A 15,519-nucleotide genomic window follows, 5' to 3' on the forward strand; every position below is an offset into this window, starting at 1 on the left:
CCTCTCACCTATATCTCAGATATTGAAGCCTTCAAATGCTTTGAAGACCCCAAGATGCAGAGAATCCTCCAGCTGTGATCTGTGCCCTATGCTACAGAGGAAGGCAAAAAACCTCCAGGGCCTCTGCCAATCTACCCTGGAGGAAAATTCCTTCCCGAACCCAAATATGGCGATCAGCTAAACCCTCCGCATGTGGGCAAGACTCACCAGCCAGACACCCAGAAAGTTCTCTATAGTAACTCCTATCATCCCTCCATTGACCTATTTACCACTGATAATGAATGGTCAATTAGTTACCAAGATCATGTTATCTCATCAAACCATCCCCTTCATAAACCCATCTAGTTTAATCTTGAAGCCAGATAGATCTTTTGCCCCCACTACTTCCCTTGGAAGGCCGTTCCAGAACCTCACTCCTCTAATGGTTAGAAACCTTTGTTTAATCTCAAGTCTAAACTTCCTACTAGCCAGCTTATATCCATTTGTTCTTGTGTCCACATTGGTATTAAGCTTAAATAATTCCTCTCCCTCCCTGGTATTTATCCCTCTAATATATTTAAAGAGAGCAATCATGTCCCCCCTCAGCACCTTCCTGTCCTTCGAATCCCTTCTTCCGCAGTGAACCACTCAACAGAGAAACCTATGTCCTCTGGGCTGAACTCCTTGGTGTTACCTTCCCCGGGAGAAGCCCCATTTCAGAGTAAGGGCTAAGACACAGGTGAATATCCCTGTGTGTAACGAGAGATACTCATGGCCAAATACCCAGGCCTGGGTGGGGCAGATGACCTATTCTCCTTTCGCCCCTGCTTAGGGGATGGACACGGAGCTTCATCCTCCCCGGGATCCCTCATGCTCTCAACCCGCTTTCTCTACCACATCCTGTTCACTGGTCCCCCCACCCCATCCCATCCAGTCAGACTGAGTCGGGTGCCTCTGCTCTGTTGACTCCTCCTGGCACAGAGTTCCTTCCCCTGAATTCAGGCTGTGGTTTGACCCAGCACAGCCCTTGGTCACTAGTCCAGAGTGACTCAGGAGAAGAGATGGAAATATAACCCAGGTCGCCTGGCTCTCTGTCCCCCTGCTCTAGCCAGGGGTAGGCCACCTTGGGAGAGGGAGATGATCCCCGTGTGCTCTTGGCTTGGCCCATGTGGTCTCCAATCTGTGCCCCTTTTGGACTGTATAGCTCCAGTCAGTCGGCAGAGCGCTGGGCTATAGGGCGCCTTCCCTGTGGCGCACCAAAGCGGCCTTCTTCCTAGCCTGCAGGGGTCTGTAATCAACACACGCAATGAAATAAAACCCCCTTGTTGTGGGTTGGAAGGGCTAAAACTGTCACCTTCTCATGGGGGATGTAAGCAAGCAGTTGAGTAGTTGACTATTCACTCCCCCCCCCCCCGCTCCCTCTGTATCAGAGGCAGCAAGGGGCGGGGGAAGCAGTAGCCGATGCTGGGGGGGGAGCTGACTTTAAAGCTGGTTCCCCCCAGCACTGTCTCCGTGGTTCTGCCTAGCCCCCCTCCCCCGCGCTGCTGCCTCTGATTCAGCAGCACTGTTGGCAGCAAAGGGAGGCTGCCGCAAAGCAGCCTTTGCCCGCGGCTTTCCCAGGCTCGCCACAGGCAGAAGCTGCTCCGGCAGCAGCCCCTGTCCGCAGGGGGTCCCAGCTCCCTGCTTGGATCCCCCGTGGACAGAGGCTGCTGGGCCCAGCGCACGCCAGGACTGAGCAAGCCTTCCCTTATTGACTAATCAGGCAGTCGATAAAAATTATATCGACCACATGATTAGTGAATTATCCACCTCTTCACCTCCTTCCTTCTCGGGCTGGTTAAACCTCCACGTGTGGTTTTTTGCCGTGCTTCCTCATTCTCTTCTCTCAGAGCAACACAAGAGCTGTGCACCAGTGTGTGAATGGGGTCACTTCCCCCACCCACCCCTCATGCCCATTGTCAATGAAACACTGTCGACCTTTCCATATCCTGCCCCGAGTAAAGCACTTTCTGGGGAGTACTTATGCTTTGCCCTGTTTCTCCCCTTACGTAAGGGGGCAATCAACTGTCATTTTCAGAAACAAAATACACAGAGGCTATGTCTACACTGCCGGTGTCTTGTGCTAGTAATATGCAAATGAGGCTAAGTGTGGAATATCGCCAAGCCTCATTTGCATACCTCATGAGCTGCCATTTTTGCAGCAACAAAAACCTTCTTGCGCAATACCGCTACACTGATTATTTTCAGGAAGAACGGCATTGCGCAAGAGGGTTTTCCTTGCACCAGAAGGGGCAGTGTAGACAGCTCCTTCTGGTGCAAGAGCCTCTTCTGCAAAAAAGGCGGCTCATTAGCTATGCAAATGAGGCTTGGCGATATTCCACACTTAAACTCATTTGCATATTTCCGGTGCAAGAAGCCGCGAGTGTAGACATAGCCAGAGAGACTGGCACAGTCAGGCTCAAATGCCACATTCCCGGGGCGCACAATAGCTCAGACAACAAGCAAAGTTTCTCATTAGGTGAGCAAAATATGCTCTTTTCCTCACTTGCAGGGCCCTGAATCACTTCCTCTCCCTCCGCCCTTTTGCTTCTCTGCTCTCACTCCTACATCTTTCCACCTCCCCTCACTGTATCGCCCTTTTCCCAGGAATCCCACAGTTGTATGGAAAGTCAGGGGTTAAATGCAGTCCGCTGTGTTTTTCTCCAGCTGAAGCTTGCTGCCTTGTTTTCTTTCCCCTCTCTCACTTGTTTGGGGTCGGACGTGTACTGTCATTTTTCTTCCTTCCTCGACATTTGTCTTCCTCGACAATGGCGACTCCTTCACCATTGGAGTTTGCTCTGAAGTTGCTTCCACCACTGTAAGGCATTTAAAAAACGCTGCGGCCCCCACTTTGAAATCTTCCCGTCTAAGTCCCCCCTGATAGCTAATGATTATAAATTCTCTGCCTAATGGTAGATTCCATTTGAGATGTTCTTATTCTTTTTTACTGGGTTTTCTTTGTGTGAGGGGTACAGGAGATGGAATGGCTTTTTATGTATGTGACTTAAGAAGGGTCCGTAAATAATATAGTTCCTCTTTTCCACTGTTGTCTTGGGTTTGGTAGCAACTCATACAAGATCATAGGCGTGCGCAGGAGGTGTGCCGGGTGTGCCCAGGCACACCTAATGTCTTAAAAAAAAAAGTGGCTTTGCGTTTTAATTTAATCGCATGATACGTTCTTTTAAGTAAAGTTTAGGTGTTAATTTAAAAAAAATAAGTTTAGTTAAGTTTTAGTTTCTTTAGTTTGTTTGATGAATAAAAATAATGTCCTTTGTGATTGAGTATTCAATAAATGTTTGCCTTTAAAAAAGAATAAAATATAATTCCCTGAGTGCACAGTCTAATGAAATGTGCCGCACACACCTATGTATAAGATTGGTAATCTGTGGGCATGAAATATTTTCCTACCATCGAATGCAGCCTTACTGTCCACCAACATGGGAGTCTGTTCACTTTAATGAGACCTGTGTCCTTTTAGAATGCAGAATTGATTCTGGGTAAAATTCATCCAGATGCAGAAAGCTCTTATGAAACTTGGAACACCACTTCAGACCAACGTAACGGTGACAAGCAAGGGGAATTTTAAACAGTACATTTCTTCACTTTTCTGCTGTTCCTCTAGATAATGAAAGCAGGGAAAATATATCAACTTTCTAATAGAAAAAGAGGAAAACAAGGGGAATTTGAAGAACTTTCCTATGCCTTTGATGGGGTTGATTCCTGGGCAAAGACACCCTTTCATTACAGAGTGGGGCTAAATAGATCTTAACCAAAACCCATAAATGGCGTAGACATGTGAGACCTAAATTCTCCTCTGTCTATTGCTCAGTACCTGTGATGATGTCGTATTGCTCATTCTGCATTTGTCCACTCAGTCCCACGGGCAGGCCTGTTCTCACAACACTCCTGCCGGGCTGTAGATAGAACCGATGTCTCTTGGATCCTGGTCCAGTGCCCTATAAATTAATCACACTGGATTTCGAGGATTTAAACCTCCCGCTCTGTTCTGACACCGATTTACACCGTTTGACCTCACTGTAGTCACACTGGGCTCTAGATGTGTGTATTGGCATAGCTCTGTACTTTGCTTTTGCACGGCATCTGGGTACTGTGTATGGCTTTGATAACATGTATTTGCTCATGGTTGATTTTTGTAGAGTCTGAATCCCAGAGAAAAATGAAATCCCCTGCATGGCAAGGTCTGTTCTGTGGCACCAGTTTTGCCCCTGTTGTGACAGAGCCTGGAAAGGTTCCCAGTAGGGATGTTAAAATGGTTAATTAGGTAACCGTGTAAAACTCAGCGGTGACATGCTGCGGCTTCCTGGGAGCAGGGACGGCAGCCAATGCATGCCGGGAGCCGGCCCCACACCCAGGGAGCCAGCTGTGCTGCAGGCTTTGCAGTATAAACTTTATACTGCAGAGCCCACTGGGTGGGGCGGCAGCCAGGTCCCTCCTGCAGCCCCACTCCTGGCCCCGCTCCCAGGGAGCTGGCTGCTGCCCTGCAGGCTCTGATAGAGAGTCAGTAGCGTGGGGTGGCAGCCAGCTCGCTGGGAGCTGGCGTGTAACCATGACAGTAACCGCCAAGTTTGTGCATGTTGGTTAACCATTTAAACGGTGATGCTGTTACATCCCGAGTTTCCGTTGCTGTGTTAGCGTGTGTAATCCCGGGTATGTCCCCGCTTGGCTAAGCCGTTTCAGCAGCGGCACAGATGTGGCTGTCAGACCCTGTTCCTCCGGAACCCGCGCGACTTGTTTTTACCAGCTGTTTGTTTGCTTCTCGCCGGTGACAAGATTTTTCTCCTTTGATTGTTCCGTAGGGCTCTGGGTTCCCCACTGGCTCCCCAGTGACTTCTCCTCCGGGATCCACCCCGGTTACTGGGCACAAGCGGATGATCATTCCCAACCAGCCGCCGCTCACTGCCACCAAGAAATCGACTGCCAAGGCCCCTGTGCAGCCTGCTGCTCCGCCTGCCCCCATCCCAATCACTCCAGTTGGTACGCTCAAGCCTCAGCCGCAGCCAGTCCCAGCTTCTTACACCACTGCGTCCACTCCCACCCAACCGGCCTTCAACGTACAGGTGAAAACAGCCCAGCCCAGCCCTCACTTCCAGCCGCCAGGCCCACAGTACGGCAGCCTGGGTCCAAACCAGTCGTATGCTCCTCAGCCAGCACGCCCCCTGGGGGCAGCTCAGTACGCGCCACCTCAGCCTCGTGGCCCTGACTACGGGTACGCGCCTCAGCCCTTCCGTCCTTCCGAGCCCGGTTATGGCTACGCAGCCTCGCAGGGGCAGTATCAAGACCCTTACTACTCAGCAGGCCCTGGATACGGAGGGAGAAATGGCTCAGAACCGTCCTACATGCCGCAAGCCACCTGGAAACCCGAGCCGGCCTATCCCACAGCTAACACCGTCGCCCAGAACGCAGCTGGGTCGTACCAACCACCCGGCACAAAGAAGACCTACCTTACGGATCCGGTGTTAGCCCCACCGCCGCCGCCGCTGCAGCCAAAGGTAAGAGAGATACGCAGATCCACTCGCCCACGCTGGGCTGGCCTTACCATGAGGCAAACTGAGGCAGCCGCCTCAGGTGCCAGACTAGGGGAGGGGCACCACTAGGCTCCAGAGAATGGAGACCTTTCAAAGTTTTGGCCCAAGCGAGAGGTATGGGGGTGTCATTTGAGCTCCCTGCCTCAGGTGCCAAAATGCTGTGGGCTGGCTCTGCGCCCGTGGCGCACGCGGTGCGGTGTTTCTGTGTCGTTACCCCCGCTCGGTTATCAAACGGCCTCTTCGCGCTCATAGAGCCACAGGCTCATCTGTTCAAAGGCGTTCGTTGTTTTTCCAGTCGTGTGCAGTGCGCTGTGTTGAAATGACAGGGTTGCAAAGCACACCTTTGTGTCACGTCGAGATAAGACCACCAAAGGGCCCAGAAATCTACAAAGTCTGGTGTTCTCTTTCTTATTGGCTTTTTTTTTTTAAATAACTCACTGGTAGAAAATGGGAACTTTCATCCCTTTTGAAAATATAATGCTGACATCGTAGAAATGCCACCTTTCCTAGGGGGTGACAGTGTCTCATTCCAGGAATGCAGTGATACACCACAGGATTCACCTTGCAGGGCAGAGGAATTGTAAGCCTCTTGAGACTTTAAAATTCATCATCCCAATTAATAAGACAGGTAATTATGTGGCCTTACAACGCCCTAATCTTTCAGACCTGGTTCTCCTAAGATTGATTAAGACATTACTGACAAAGTTTTGGGGTTATGCACACTGTGGGGTCAGGGGTGTTCAGCAGTTACCAGTGGGAAAAAATTGTCCCTGTACTTACAGCTGGGGGGCAACTGTTGTTCCTGGAATGTGGTTTAAAAGATGCCGGGACGTATCTCTCGTACATCACTGGTTAAAAATCCTTATTCCTGAAAGCGCACAAAAGTGTTTTCCTCCCACAAGCTGGGCGACTGAGAAAGGGTCTGTGCGTGCTGCCTGTCCATTCCAACACGTGCCAAAGCCAAGAAGCCATTCCAAGAGGCGTGTTCATGGGAAACTGACGACACAGAAAGTTAAACTCACCCATCTGGTCCCGCTGTCCAAGCTTCGATCTCGATCCAGCCACCGGATCTATACAAGCTGTTCCCCATTTCTTTCAAAAGCTTTTCAGGCAGCTGCCGGGTCCTAGTTGTGCAGATCCCGTTTCAGGACGGAGCCCTTGGCGAGGTGTTGAAAACAACATCAGTGGTGAAAATTCAGTACATTTGTAAAATCTAAGCTGTTCTCGCCACTCATGCATGTGGAGCCAATTTCCACCTTCCATCGTAAGTGTGTATTTGGATTTGATCTTGACTGTGCTTTTAACAAGTGAGCGCGTTTAAACTCCCCATAATAAAAGTGCTGTCTGTGGGCATTCGTTGCCTTGCATTCGCCTAGGCCGAAAGACAGCTCAGGGCCAAACGTTGAGCAAATGCCAGCGTCTCTGTAAAGGCTACCTTGATTTGCCTCAGTGCAGAACGTATCTCTAGCCTGTCAGTGATGCTAAATCGTCCCAGAACAAAACCCAAACCGCTCCTTGCTCGGTACCTGCAGCCTTTTTAGTAGCCGTGTTTCATTCCGGTTTCCTGGGATGCCGGAGCTATTAAAAGCAGGGAAGCTCAGAGTTTCTCAGTCAGGACAAACAAAAGCAACAAGTAACAGATCCTTGGAATATAGTCTGCTGGCAGCGTAACTCACATTTTCTCTTCTGCAGAGCTGTGGGCATGCGAGACGGGGGAAGGAATTCTGTACATGTCACCTGTCTGATATTAGGGAGCGCTGATGGTTTTTAAAAAATTATTCTGCTGCTTGGGCCAGATCCTTCACTGTTACAAATTAGGGAAACTCCATTAAAGCCAGGGGGATGACAACAGTTTATATCAGCTAAGGAGCGGGCCCAAGCAATCTAGAAGAAACATAGTGTTGTGTGTGTCTGTAGAAACATAAATCACTTCTCACCATAAACAGCATGGGCTTGCAGCTGTATTCGCAGAACAAAGCTGGAAGGGACAGGACAATAGCTTCAGTTTCTATTTATAATATAAAATCAGATCTTCTGCAAAACATCCTTTGCACTTACTGAGAAATCCTTCGGGGAAATACATTTCCTTCATAGCCTGCCAAAGGCATGTCGCTGGCCAGTTCAGAATGCACCCAGCTGTTCTCTCCTGAGTAGTGGCGGAGAAAGCTGGGAATTACTTAGAATCATAGACTCATAGAATCCTAGAGCTGGAAGAGACCTCGAGAGGTCATCGAGTCCAGTCCCCTGCCCTCACGGCAGGACCAAGCACCGTCAGACCATCCCTGACAGGTGTCTGTCCAACCTGCTCTTAAATATCCCCAGTGATGGAGATTCCACAACCTCCGTAGGCAATTTATTCCAGTGTTTAACCACCCTGACAGGCAGTAAGTTTTTCCTAATGTCCAACCTAAACCTCCCTTGCTGCAATTTAAGCCCATTGCTCCTTCTTCTGTCCTCAGAGGCCAAGGAAAACAATTTTTCTCCCTCCTCCTTGTAACACTCTTCTTAGTATCAAGCAAGGTAGAATTGACAGAGATTTTCCACAGTAATAGGAAGTGTCCAGTAAATACACCCACACCATCAGAATATTTTGTCATTAGCCACACACATGGCATTGTTTCAGCAGACCAAATCTCCTCCCCTTGCAACCTGGCTTACTCAAATGAGCCTATTTTTTGGACTTCAGAGGGGTAGCTGAGTTAGCGTGTTACTGGAAAACGTAAAAAACAACCAATAGTCTTGCAGCACCTTAAAGACTAACAAAACACGTGGATGGTATCATGAGCTTTCTTGGGCACAACCCACTTCTTCAGATGAACGGAGTTAGTAAAAGTCCAGATTCTAAATAGAGGATGGGGGAGGGAGAGAAGGGGAAAAAGGGAAAGAAATAGTCAATTAGAGTCTCCATGGTACATGAAGCTGATAGAGAAGGTGCAAATTGTTCTTAAGTGCCCATTGTTTGGTTTTTTTATGTCATTAGGATGTGGAATGTAGTGGGCCATCCAGCCAATGGCGTTGTTCATACCTTTGCAAATGAAGTTAAGTTCTAAGGCTTCCCTGTGTATTCAGATTGTGGAATTGGCCTGAAACAATAGGGTGACTTTGAGATGTCAAGGAAAAGTTGCTGAAAATATCACCTCCATTGGCGAACTGGTAGCGGTCGCTGATTTTAGTAGACGCACAAGACGTCTTAGCTTGTTTACACTCCACACTCCTGCAGGGTGCTTTTTTTGTTTATAGGGATCTTTCATTTAGTAAAATGAGTATGAACCAAGGGTAAGAAACAGACATTAACTTATATGTAAGACCTGTAAGAATCTTATTCCTTTGGAAGGGAATGACTCAGTTTCCCAAACCGTGCTCCATGGAGTTCTGGGCCGCCACGCGATTGGTCTAGGAGCTCTGCAAGAAAATATTAATGACCATTGTATGACCTTGCTAATTTGTAACTAATTTTCTGATAGTTTTCTTGAAAAAAAACCCAATATTGTAAGAAATACACAGGAAATAAAAATAGAATTCCAAAACTTTGTCTATTTATTTGGGTATCTATTGAATTGAAAAGACACCCATATTCTAAGGACTCACCATATTTTCAGGGTAGGGCCTCTGTGGCTGAAAATATTTGGGAAACCCTGACCCACAGGATCGGAGGGCATGAAAACATTTTAAATGCTATTAAGACTAGTGGATTCTTAAGGTAATGTAGCTGCAAAATGAAAAGGGTGTGGTTAAAAAAATCCAACCACACCCAGAAGTTTGTGGCATTCAGTTTTGCTGCACACCGTGGCCGAGAACTAAAGCCGATTGGAATTTTTCCTTCAGTGTGTGTCTTTTTTTATGCCAAATGGCTTTTGGTTTGCCAGCAGATCTGTCTGTGACATCCCAAAGCAGGGGCAGGCCATGTGCCGCTTGCTAATCATGTTGAAGTTGATGTTGATCCAAAGCAAAGCTAGCTTGGTATGGGAACAAACAAAAAACCCAAGCCTTTGCTGTTCCGTAAAGCCCACGCAGAACAATGAGTTGCTCTCAGGAGTTGAAAATGCCAAATGAGTCGGCTCAGTCCGAGTTTATGTTCAATTGTTTTTGTTGAATTGCCTTTTGTAGCCATTCTGATCATTTTAATGCACACGTCATAATTAGGAGATGAATTAATGAAGCATATGTCCTCATTTAAACCTTAATATTTCATTAGGGAATTCCTGCTTCTCTTTCTCTCTAATCTGCTACGTATGTCGCCAGGATAGTCGCATGATCAGCTGCGGAGCCATGTGATTGATTTGTGGAACTTTGACACAAATACCATTGCTCACATGATGCTCCATTTTACCCCCTGCGTTCTGCCCCTGTCTATGTAGAGTCAAATTCAAAAACATTCCTGTAGGTAGCTCCACCCATTGGTCACAGAACAAGCTCCACCCATTGGTCACAGAACAGACTCCACCCATCGAGTCACAGAACAGAAGACCATAATGAGTCAGTCAGTGACCTCTGATTAGTCAGAGCCCTCTGATGGTTTGGCACAAAAGTATCCAGAGTGGAGAATACAAGTCGTAGCAGCCAGTCTCCAAGACAGAGAACCCTTTGAAGCCCACGCCTTGGTCATATTAGAAACAAACGCCACCACTTTGCCACCATGGCTGCCACTGGACATCCACACTGCTAGTCCAGGCCACGGTTCTCCTTATTAACCGGTAATGGAACCTGCCACCTTAGACAACACTGACTGTCCGCCTGTTTCTCAGAAACCATCTTTTGCAAGGTAGACACCAGGACCACACAGCAGGCACAGGCCCGGTAATGCTACACCTTGCCTTTCCAAATCTGTCTCCTTTGCACAATTGTCAGTTCTGGAAGCACTTCAGAGAAACCACGCCACCCCCCGTGGCTCTGATCCACACTCTTCTTGGCTAGCGAAGGTCCGTCATGGGCATGCAGGGTTCCCGCGAGAATACTTCCGTCAAGAAGAAAAGCACCCTCTAGTTTCGTCCGTACTTTAGGAAGCCTTTGGACAACAGCCCATCGCGCCATGTACTGCTCAGTATTTACCCTTACTGGAACAGGCAAACTCATGGCAAAGAGTTTACTCGGCAAAGGTCACCTTTAGCTCTACCCCAGAGCAGCTAGTACCTCCTGATCCAGGTGTGAGTGTATCACAGCTGGGTCCGCTCACGCTCACTTTCATCGAGCCAGCATGAGTAACAGACATGGCAGCACGAATTTCAGTATGAGCGAATGGAATTCACGTTAGTCCCTGGCACCCAAATACAAGCCTGTGCCAGCCCTTCAATGCTACTGTTGCTTCCCAGAGTAGAGAGATTAAAGCTAGCATGGGTGTGCCTACCCAGGCTCCAGAAATATCTTCATCTGGAGCATAGACGTACCCTATGGCATGTGTATAGTTGAACTCCTGCTAACTCAGAGGGTTTGTCTATATAGGCAAAGGGGCAAACAGCAAACATAGTACAGATAGAATTTTTTAAATAGTTCTTTCTGGTGTTTCTCACGTTGTTCTGTAGGCGTAGCATGTTTGGCCACATCAGCTGGCCAGCGTGGGTAGTATGGGTTTCTCAGTATTCGTTGGCAACGATCCGTATAACGCTAAACCCCTCTTGATCAATCCCCGGAAGATCAATTGCCAGAGCGTCGCTCCTCCGGTAAGTGGAGATGTGGCCCAAGATGTGTTATTCTCTGTTGATTAATAAACTCATTGGGTCCGATTCCCTCCTGGTGGCATAGGACCTAAAACATGCGCTTCCCTGTAACAACTTGGCCCGACACGGTCTGGAGAAGGTAGACAGCACCCTCAAGCCACCTTTCTCACCCTCGACCATGGCCCCCTCCTTGGAGGTCTTGGGGGGTCATAGGTCAATGTCTGAGCTCCAGACTCCAGCACAGTCCCTTGGTGAATTTGACCCTATGTGATGTTAGAAAGAAAGAAACAGTTTATCTAGAACTGAGATGAGGAGATTTGATTCTATTCTCAGCACAGCTCTGTGACCTTCGACTAGTTTCTTAACCTTTGTGCACCTCAGTTTCCCTCTTTGCAAGTGGGGATACGTAATACTTCCTTCTCGGGGCCATTGTGAGCTTTTGCGGCGTAATCTTCATGATATCATTCAAACCTCTCACGTGACTCGGCGTTTTCAGAAGTGCAGCGTGGTTTATAAATTATTTAGATTGTTTTCATGGTCATCTTTATCTCTAGGGATCCGATGTGAATTGCATTGTATTCTAATGCCTTTGTAGGACCCTTCTCACATCTTGAACTTCCCTTTGCTTATGGGTTTAGACACTTTTGTTTCTTCCTCACACAGGAAGCGGCTGAGGACAGAGGAGTGTTTCGCATCAGTCAGTCAGGAATCGTGTTCGTTAGCTGATGTTTCTGAAGTAGTCAAAAAATGAGTTAATGATTGTCCAACCTACTCAGTTAGTTGACGTGAGAGAGAACTGTGTGGGGGTGGTTATGGGAGTAGGTAAGGTCAGCATTGACTTGTGGACTACAAAGAAAGCAACTTAAATCTACACCTTTAGAGCGTGGCTTTTGCAGTTTAAGTTTTGCGGTCACAGTGGGTTAGCAGAACGAGAGGAATCCTTGAGCAAGAGACTTTTGGCATAATACCTGGCTGTTCTTTCTTCCTCCTTCTTAAAATAATCTGAGGACAATACCTCCATACATAGCATGGCTAAGGGCAGCCTTGAAGTTATTTAAGGGTTCTGACTTAGCCAGCATTAACCCGTGGTAACCAAACGGCCTTTAAATATCACTGTGTGCATTTTGCTATCGAATCGGGAAGTGAAATGCGTTGGTGTTGTGGTCTGGTAGTTACAGATTCTTGCTCCTGGGAGAATTATCTGCCCCACAATTAAAAAATCTGCACATAGTCTTTTCAAATTCAACAAAACGCTGCACGTTTCATTTGCCATGTAACACAATATAATCTATAACCATACCCGTTTTCATTATTTTGCTTTTTTTTTCTTCAAAATACACATCAGCAAGCATGTCTAACAATCCAGACAATGCAAAAATGTCAGGAAATAGGTTTGACCAAGGTATTTGTGAATATAAATGCAGAGACCTGAGCAACTCTTTTAAATTGCCACACACACGCGTGTTGCTTGCTCTCCTTGGAAGCATTGCAAAGGGTTGGCGGGGTCTGAGGTAATGGAGCGAAAGGGACTCGGGGTGAACCTGGAGGGTTGTTACGCGTGGGTGAGAAAAGTATGGACCAGTTTTTTGGGAGAATGGGGAGCACCCCTAGTCTTTCTCATTCAATTGGGCACATCTACTCCTGTCCCCATGTGTCCTTGCACCCTTCCCCCTGACTCCATGCGGCCCTCCACCCCCACTCACACACCCACTCTCCCATCCCCGTGTGGTCCTGCACCCCCAATCAGCCACCCCATGTGGCCCTGCACCCCTTCTCCTACTCATCACATGTGGCCCCCTGCATCCTCCCACATTCAGCCTAAGGGCGTCCTCCACCACTAGCCCTTGTGAACTTCAGTCTGTGACCTCCCAGCGGTCCCGTGTGCCTTATACTGTCGGTCCCCCCATATCTCCTGATCTAGCCTGCAACTGTCTGGCAGAGGTTATTTTCTGCAGGGGGAATGGGGGGGAGGGGAGATCCTTGGCACATGAATTCTGCACAAGCAGAGGTGCCAATTCCACGCCTGGAGCATCCACCAGGAACAATTAGTAGACATGAAGCATCAGGCAGTGTCAAGCTTTCCCCCTCTGCCCCCCATCTGCCCGCATCTCAGCGGGCTGGGGTCCCTGATGTCCTACTCCTTCCCTGCCTTCCCAGCACTTCTGGAATGCTGCAAACAGCTGATTCCTGGCATTCAGGAAGTCTCAGGAGGGAGGGGGAAGAGTGGGGATGGGGTACACTGGAGGAAGGGGGCAGGAAGAGGTGGGGGGGTTGCAGTATGGGGTGAAGTAAGGACAGATCAGGGACTGAGCACCCCCCAGCTAGAGCGGAAGTTAGCGCCTATGTGCATGCATACAGTGGCACCGAATTCCCTCAGGAGTAGATTGTGTCATTGTAGCCTACATACTGTACCTTGCATTGATTGTCTTTGTGTGAGGTAGTGTGGATTTCACGACTCGTGTTTTCTAGTCCCTGACCTGCCACTGACTCAGGGTGAAGCTTTCGGCAGCTGCCTCAGGTTGCACGTCTGTGAAATGGGGATTGTAGCGCTAATCTGCTATGTCTGTATACAACTGCCAAGAGGAGTATGTGGGATGAACAAGAGGAACAGGAAGTATTAGAACTTAAATTCTTATCTGCTGTCCCAGAGACTTGGTGGGAATAAATCTGATGGGAATATCCCTATACATGGTAAGAGAATATTCAGGAAGGACAGGCAGAAAAACAGGGTGGACGTGTTGCATTATACATCAAGAATACATGCGCTTGTTCTGAAGTTCAGAAGAAGATGAGAGGCAGACGTGTTGAAAGTCTCTGGGGAAAGATAAAAGGGAGGAAACAGATGACCTCTTGGTGGGGCTCTGCTATAGACCACCAAATCAGGAAGAGGAGGGAGACGGGTCATTTCTCAAACAACAACAGAAATATCCAAAACACGAGACCGATAGGAATGTGGGACTTTAACTAGACAGTGGTTGAAAAAGTAATACAGCAAAGCACGCCATTCCCGGTAACACCTTGGCATGTTGTGGGGACAACTTTTTGTTTCAGAAAATGAAGGCACCAAACAAGGGTACAGCCATTCTTCACTTAATTTTGACCAACAAGAGAGAAATCAGTCATGAATTTGAAGCCAGAAGGTGATTTGGGTGAGGTCTCGTGGTTCTAGGAAGGAGAGAGAGCACCAGAATTAGGGATGTGAATGACTAGTCCAGTGTTTCTCAACCAGTGGTCCGAGTACCCTTAGGGGTGCTCAAGAGAAGTCTGGGGGGTACGTCAACACAACTGAAATTTGGAGAACACTGAATTTTTGTTTTCAGTTTTACAGTGCTTTATTATTTTTGTACTTTTTACACCCAAAAATGTCATCGCCCGCTTAGCTACGATTAGGTTGTTTAAACAAATGTGTTGCAATGGTAGAACATTTTTTTGTGTATCTGAAAACTGTGGGCGGGGGGGAGGGTACCTATATATATATATATATATATATATATATATATATATATATATATATATATATATATATCTTTTTTATAGGGAGGGCTTACAATATTTTTTAAAAGGGGTACTTTATAAAAAAAAAGGTTGAGAAACACTGGACTAGTCGACTATCCGAGAAGCAAATGCTTATCGGATAGTCGATACACTAGTCGACTAGTCGCTTCCTTTCCCCCTCACCGCACTGCTGCCTCTATCAGAAAGAGACAGCAAGGGCAGGGGAAAAGGAGGGCTGCATGCGGCATTTCAAAGCAGCAGTGCTGCATGGAGCCCAGGGTCAGCAGGGGATTGCTTGAGAGGCTCTTGCTACACTTCAAAGGGGCTTGAGGATGCCTGGAGTAAGCTTCCAAGAGAGGTTGTGGAGTCCCCGTCTTTGGAGGTTGTTAAGAACAGACACATATCAGAGGAGATTGAGGATTGCCCTGGGGCTGTTGCTACGCTTCAAAGACAGAGGTGCCCATATCGATTAATCGAAATTTTACGCCCCTAACCAGAATAAGGACAACGCACTTCCAAAAAAGCAGACAACTCTGAGAACTGGTAGTACATAGGCAGAAAATCTAAGGGATTCAGGGCTTTTAGGAGTGCTGACAGTTTCTCAGAGAGACAACTTCCAACTATCCCAATGCAAAGGAAAGGCAGAACGAATCGGAAGAGGTCTGTATGGCTCCATGAGGAGTTATTTGAGCTGATAACCAACAAGGAATCCTGCAAAGAAGTGGAAACATGGATGAATTGCTAAGGAGAAGTACAAAAGATGACCATAAGAATATAGGGACAATTAGAAAGGCTCAGACTTGTCC

The 15,519-nt window shown here is 47.7% G+C and overlaps 1 protein-coding gene across 7 annotated transcripts in view; it reads left to right on the forward strand.

The window, feature by feature from the left end:
• The window catches only part of LPP (LIM domain containing preferred translocation partner in lipoma), a 555,915-nt gene that overhangs the window by 374,663 nt on the left and 165,733 nt on the right, over positions 1–15,519 (forward strand). For all 7 annotated transcript variants that reach the window (XM_075938239.1, XM_075938236.1, XM_075938238.1 and 4 more), the window contains one exon: positions 4,836–5,528. In XM_075938239.1, coding sequence (XP_075794354.1) covers positions 4,836–5,528 — 693 coding nt within the window. The remainder of the gene's footprint in view (positions 1–4,835; positions 5,529–15,519) is intronic.

This window comes from Pelodiscus sinensis, chromosome 10 (assembly GCF_049634645.1).
Source record: "Pelodiscus sinensis isolate JC-2024 chromosome 10, ASM4963464v1, whole genome shotgun sequence".
NCBI lineage: Eukaryota > Metazoa > Chordata > Testudines > Trionychidae > Pelodiscus > Pelodiscus sinensis.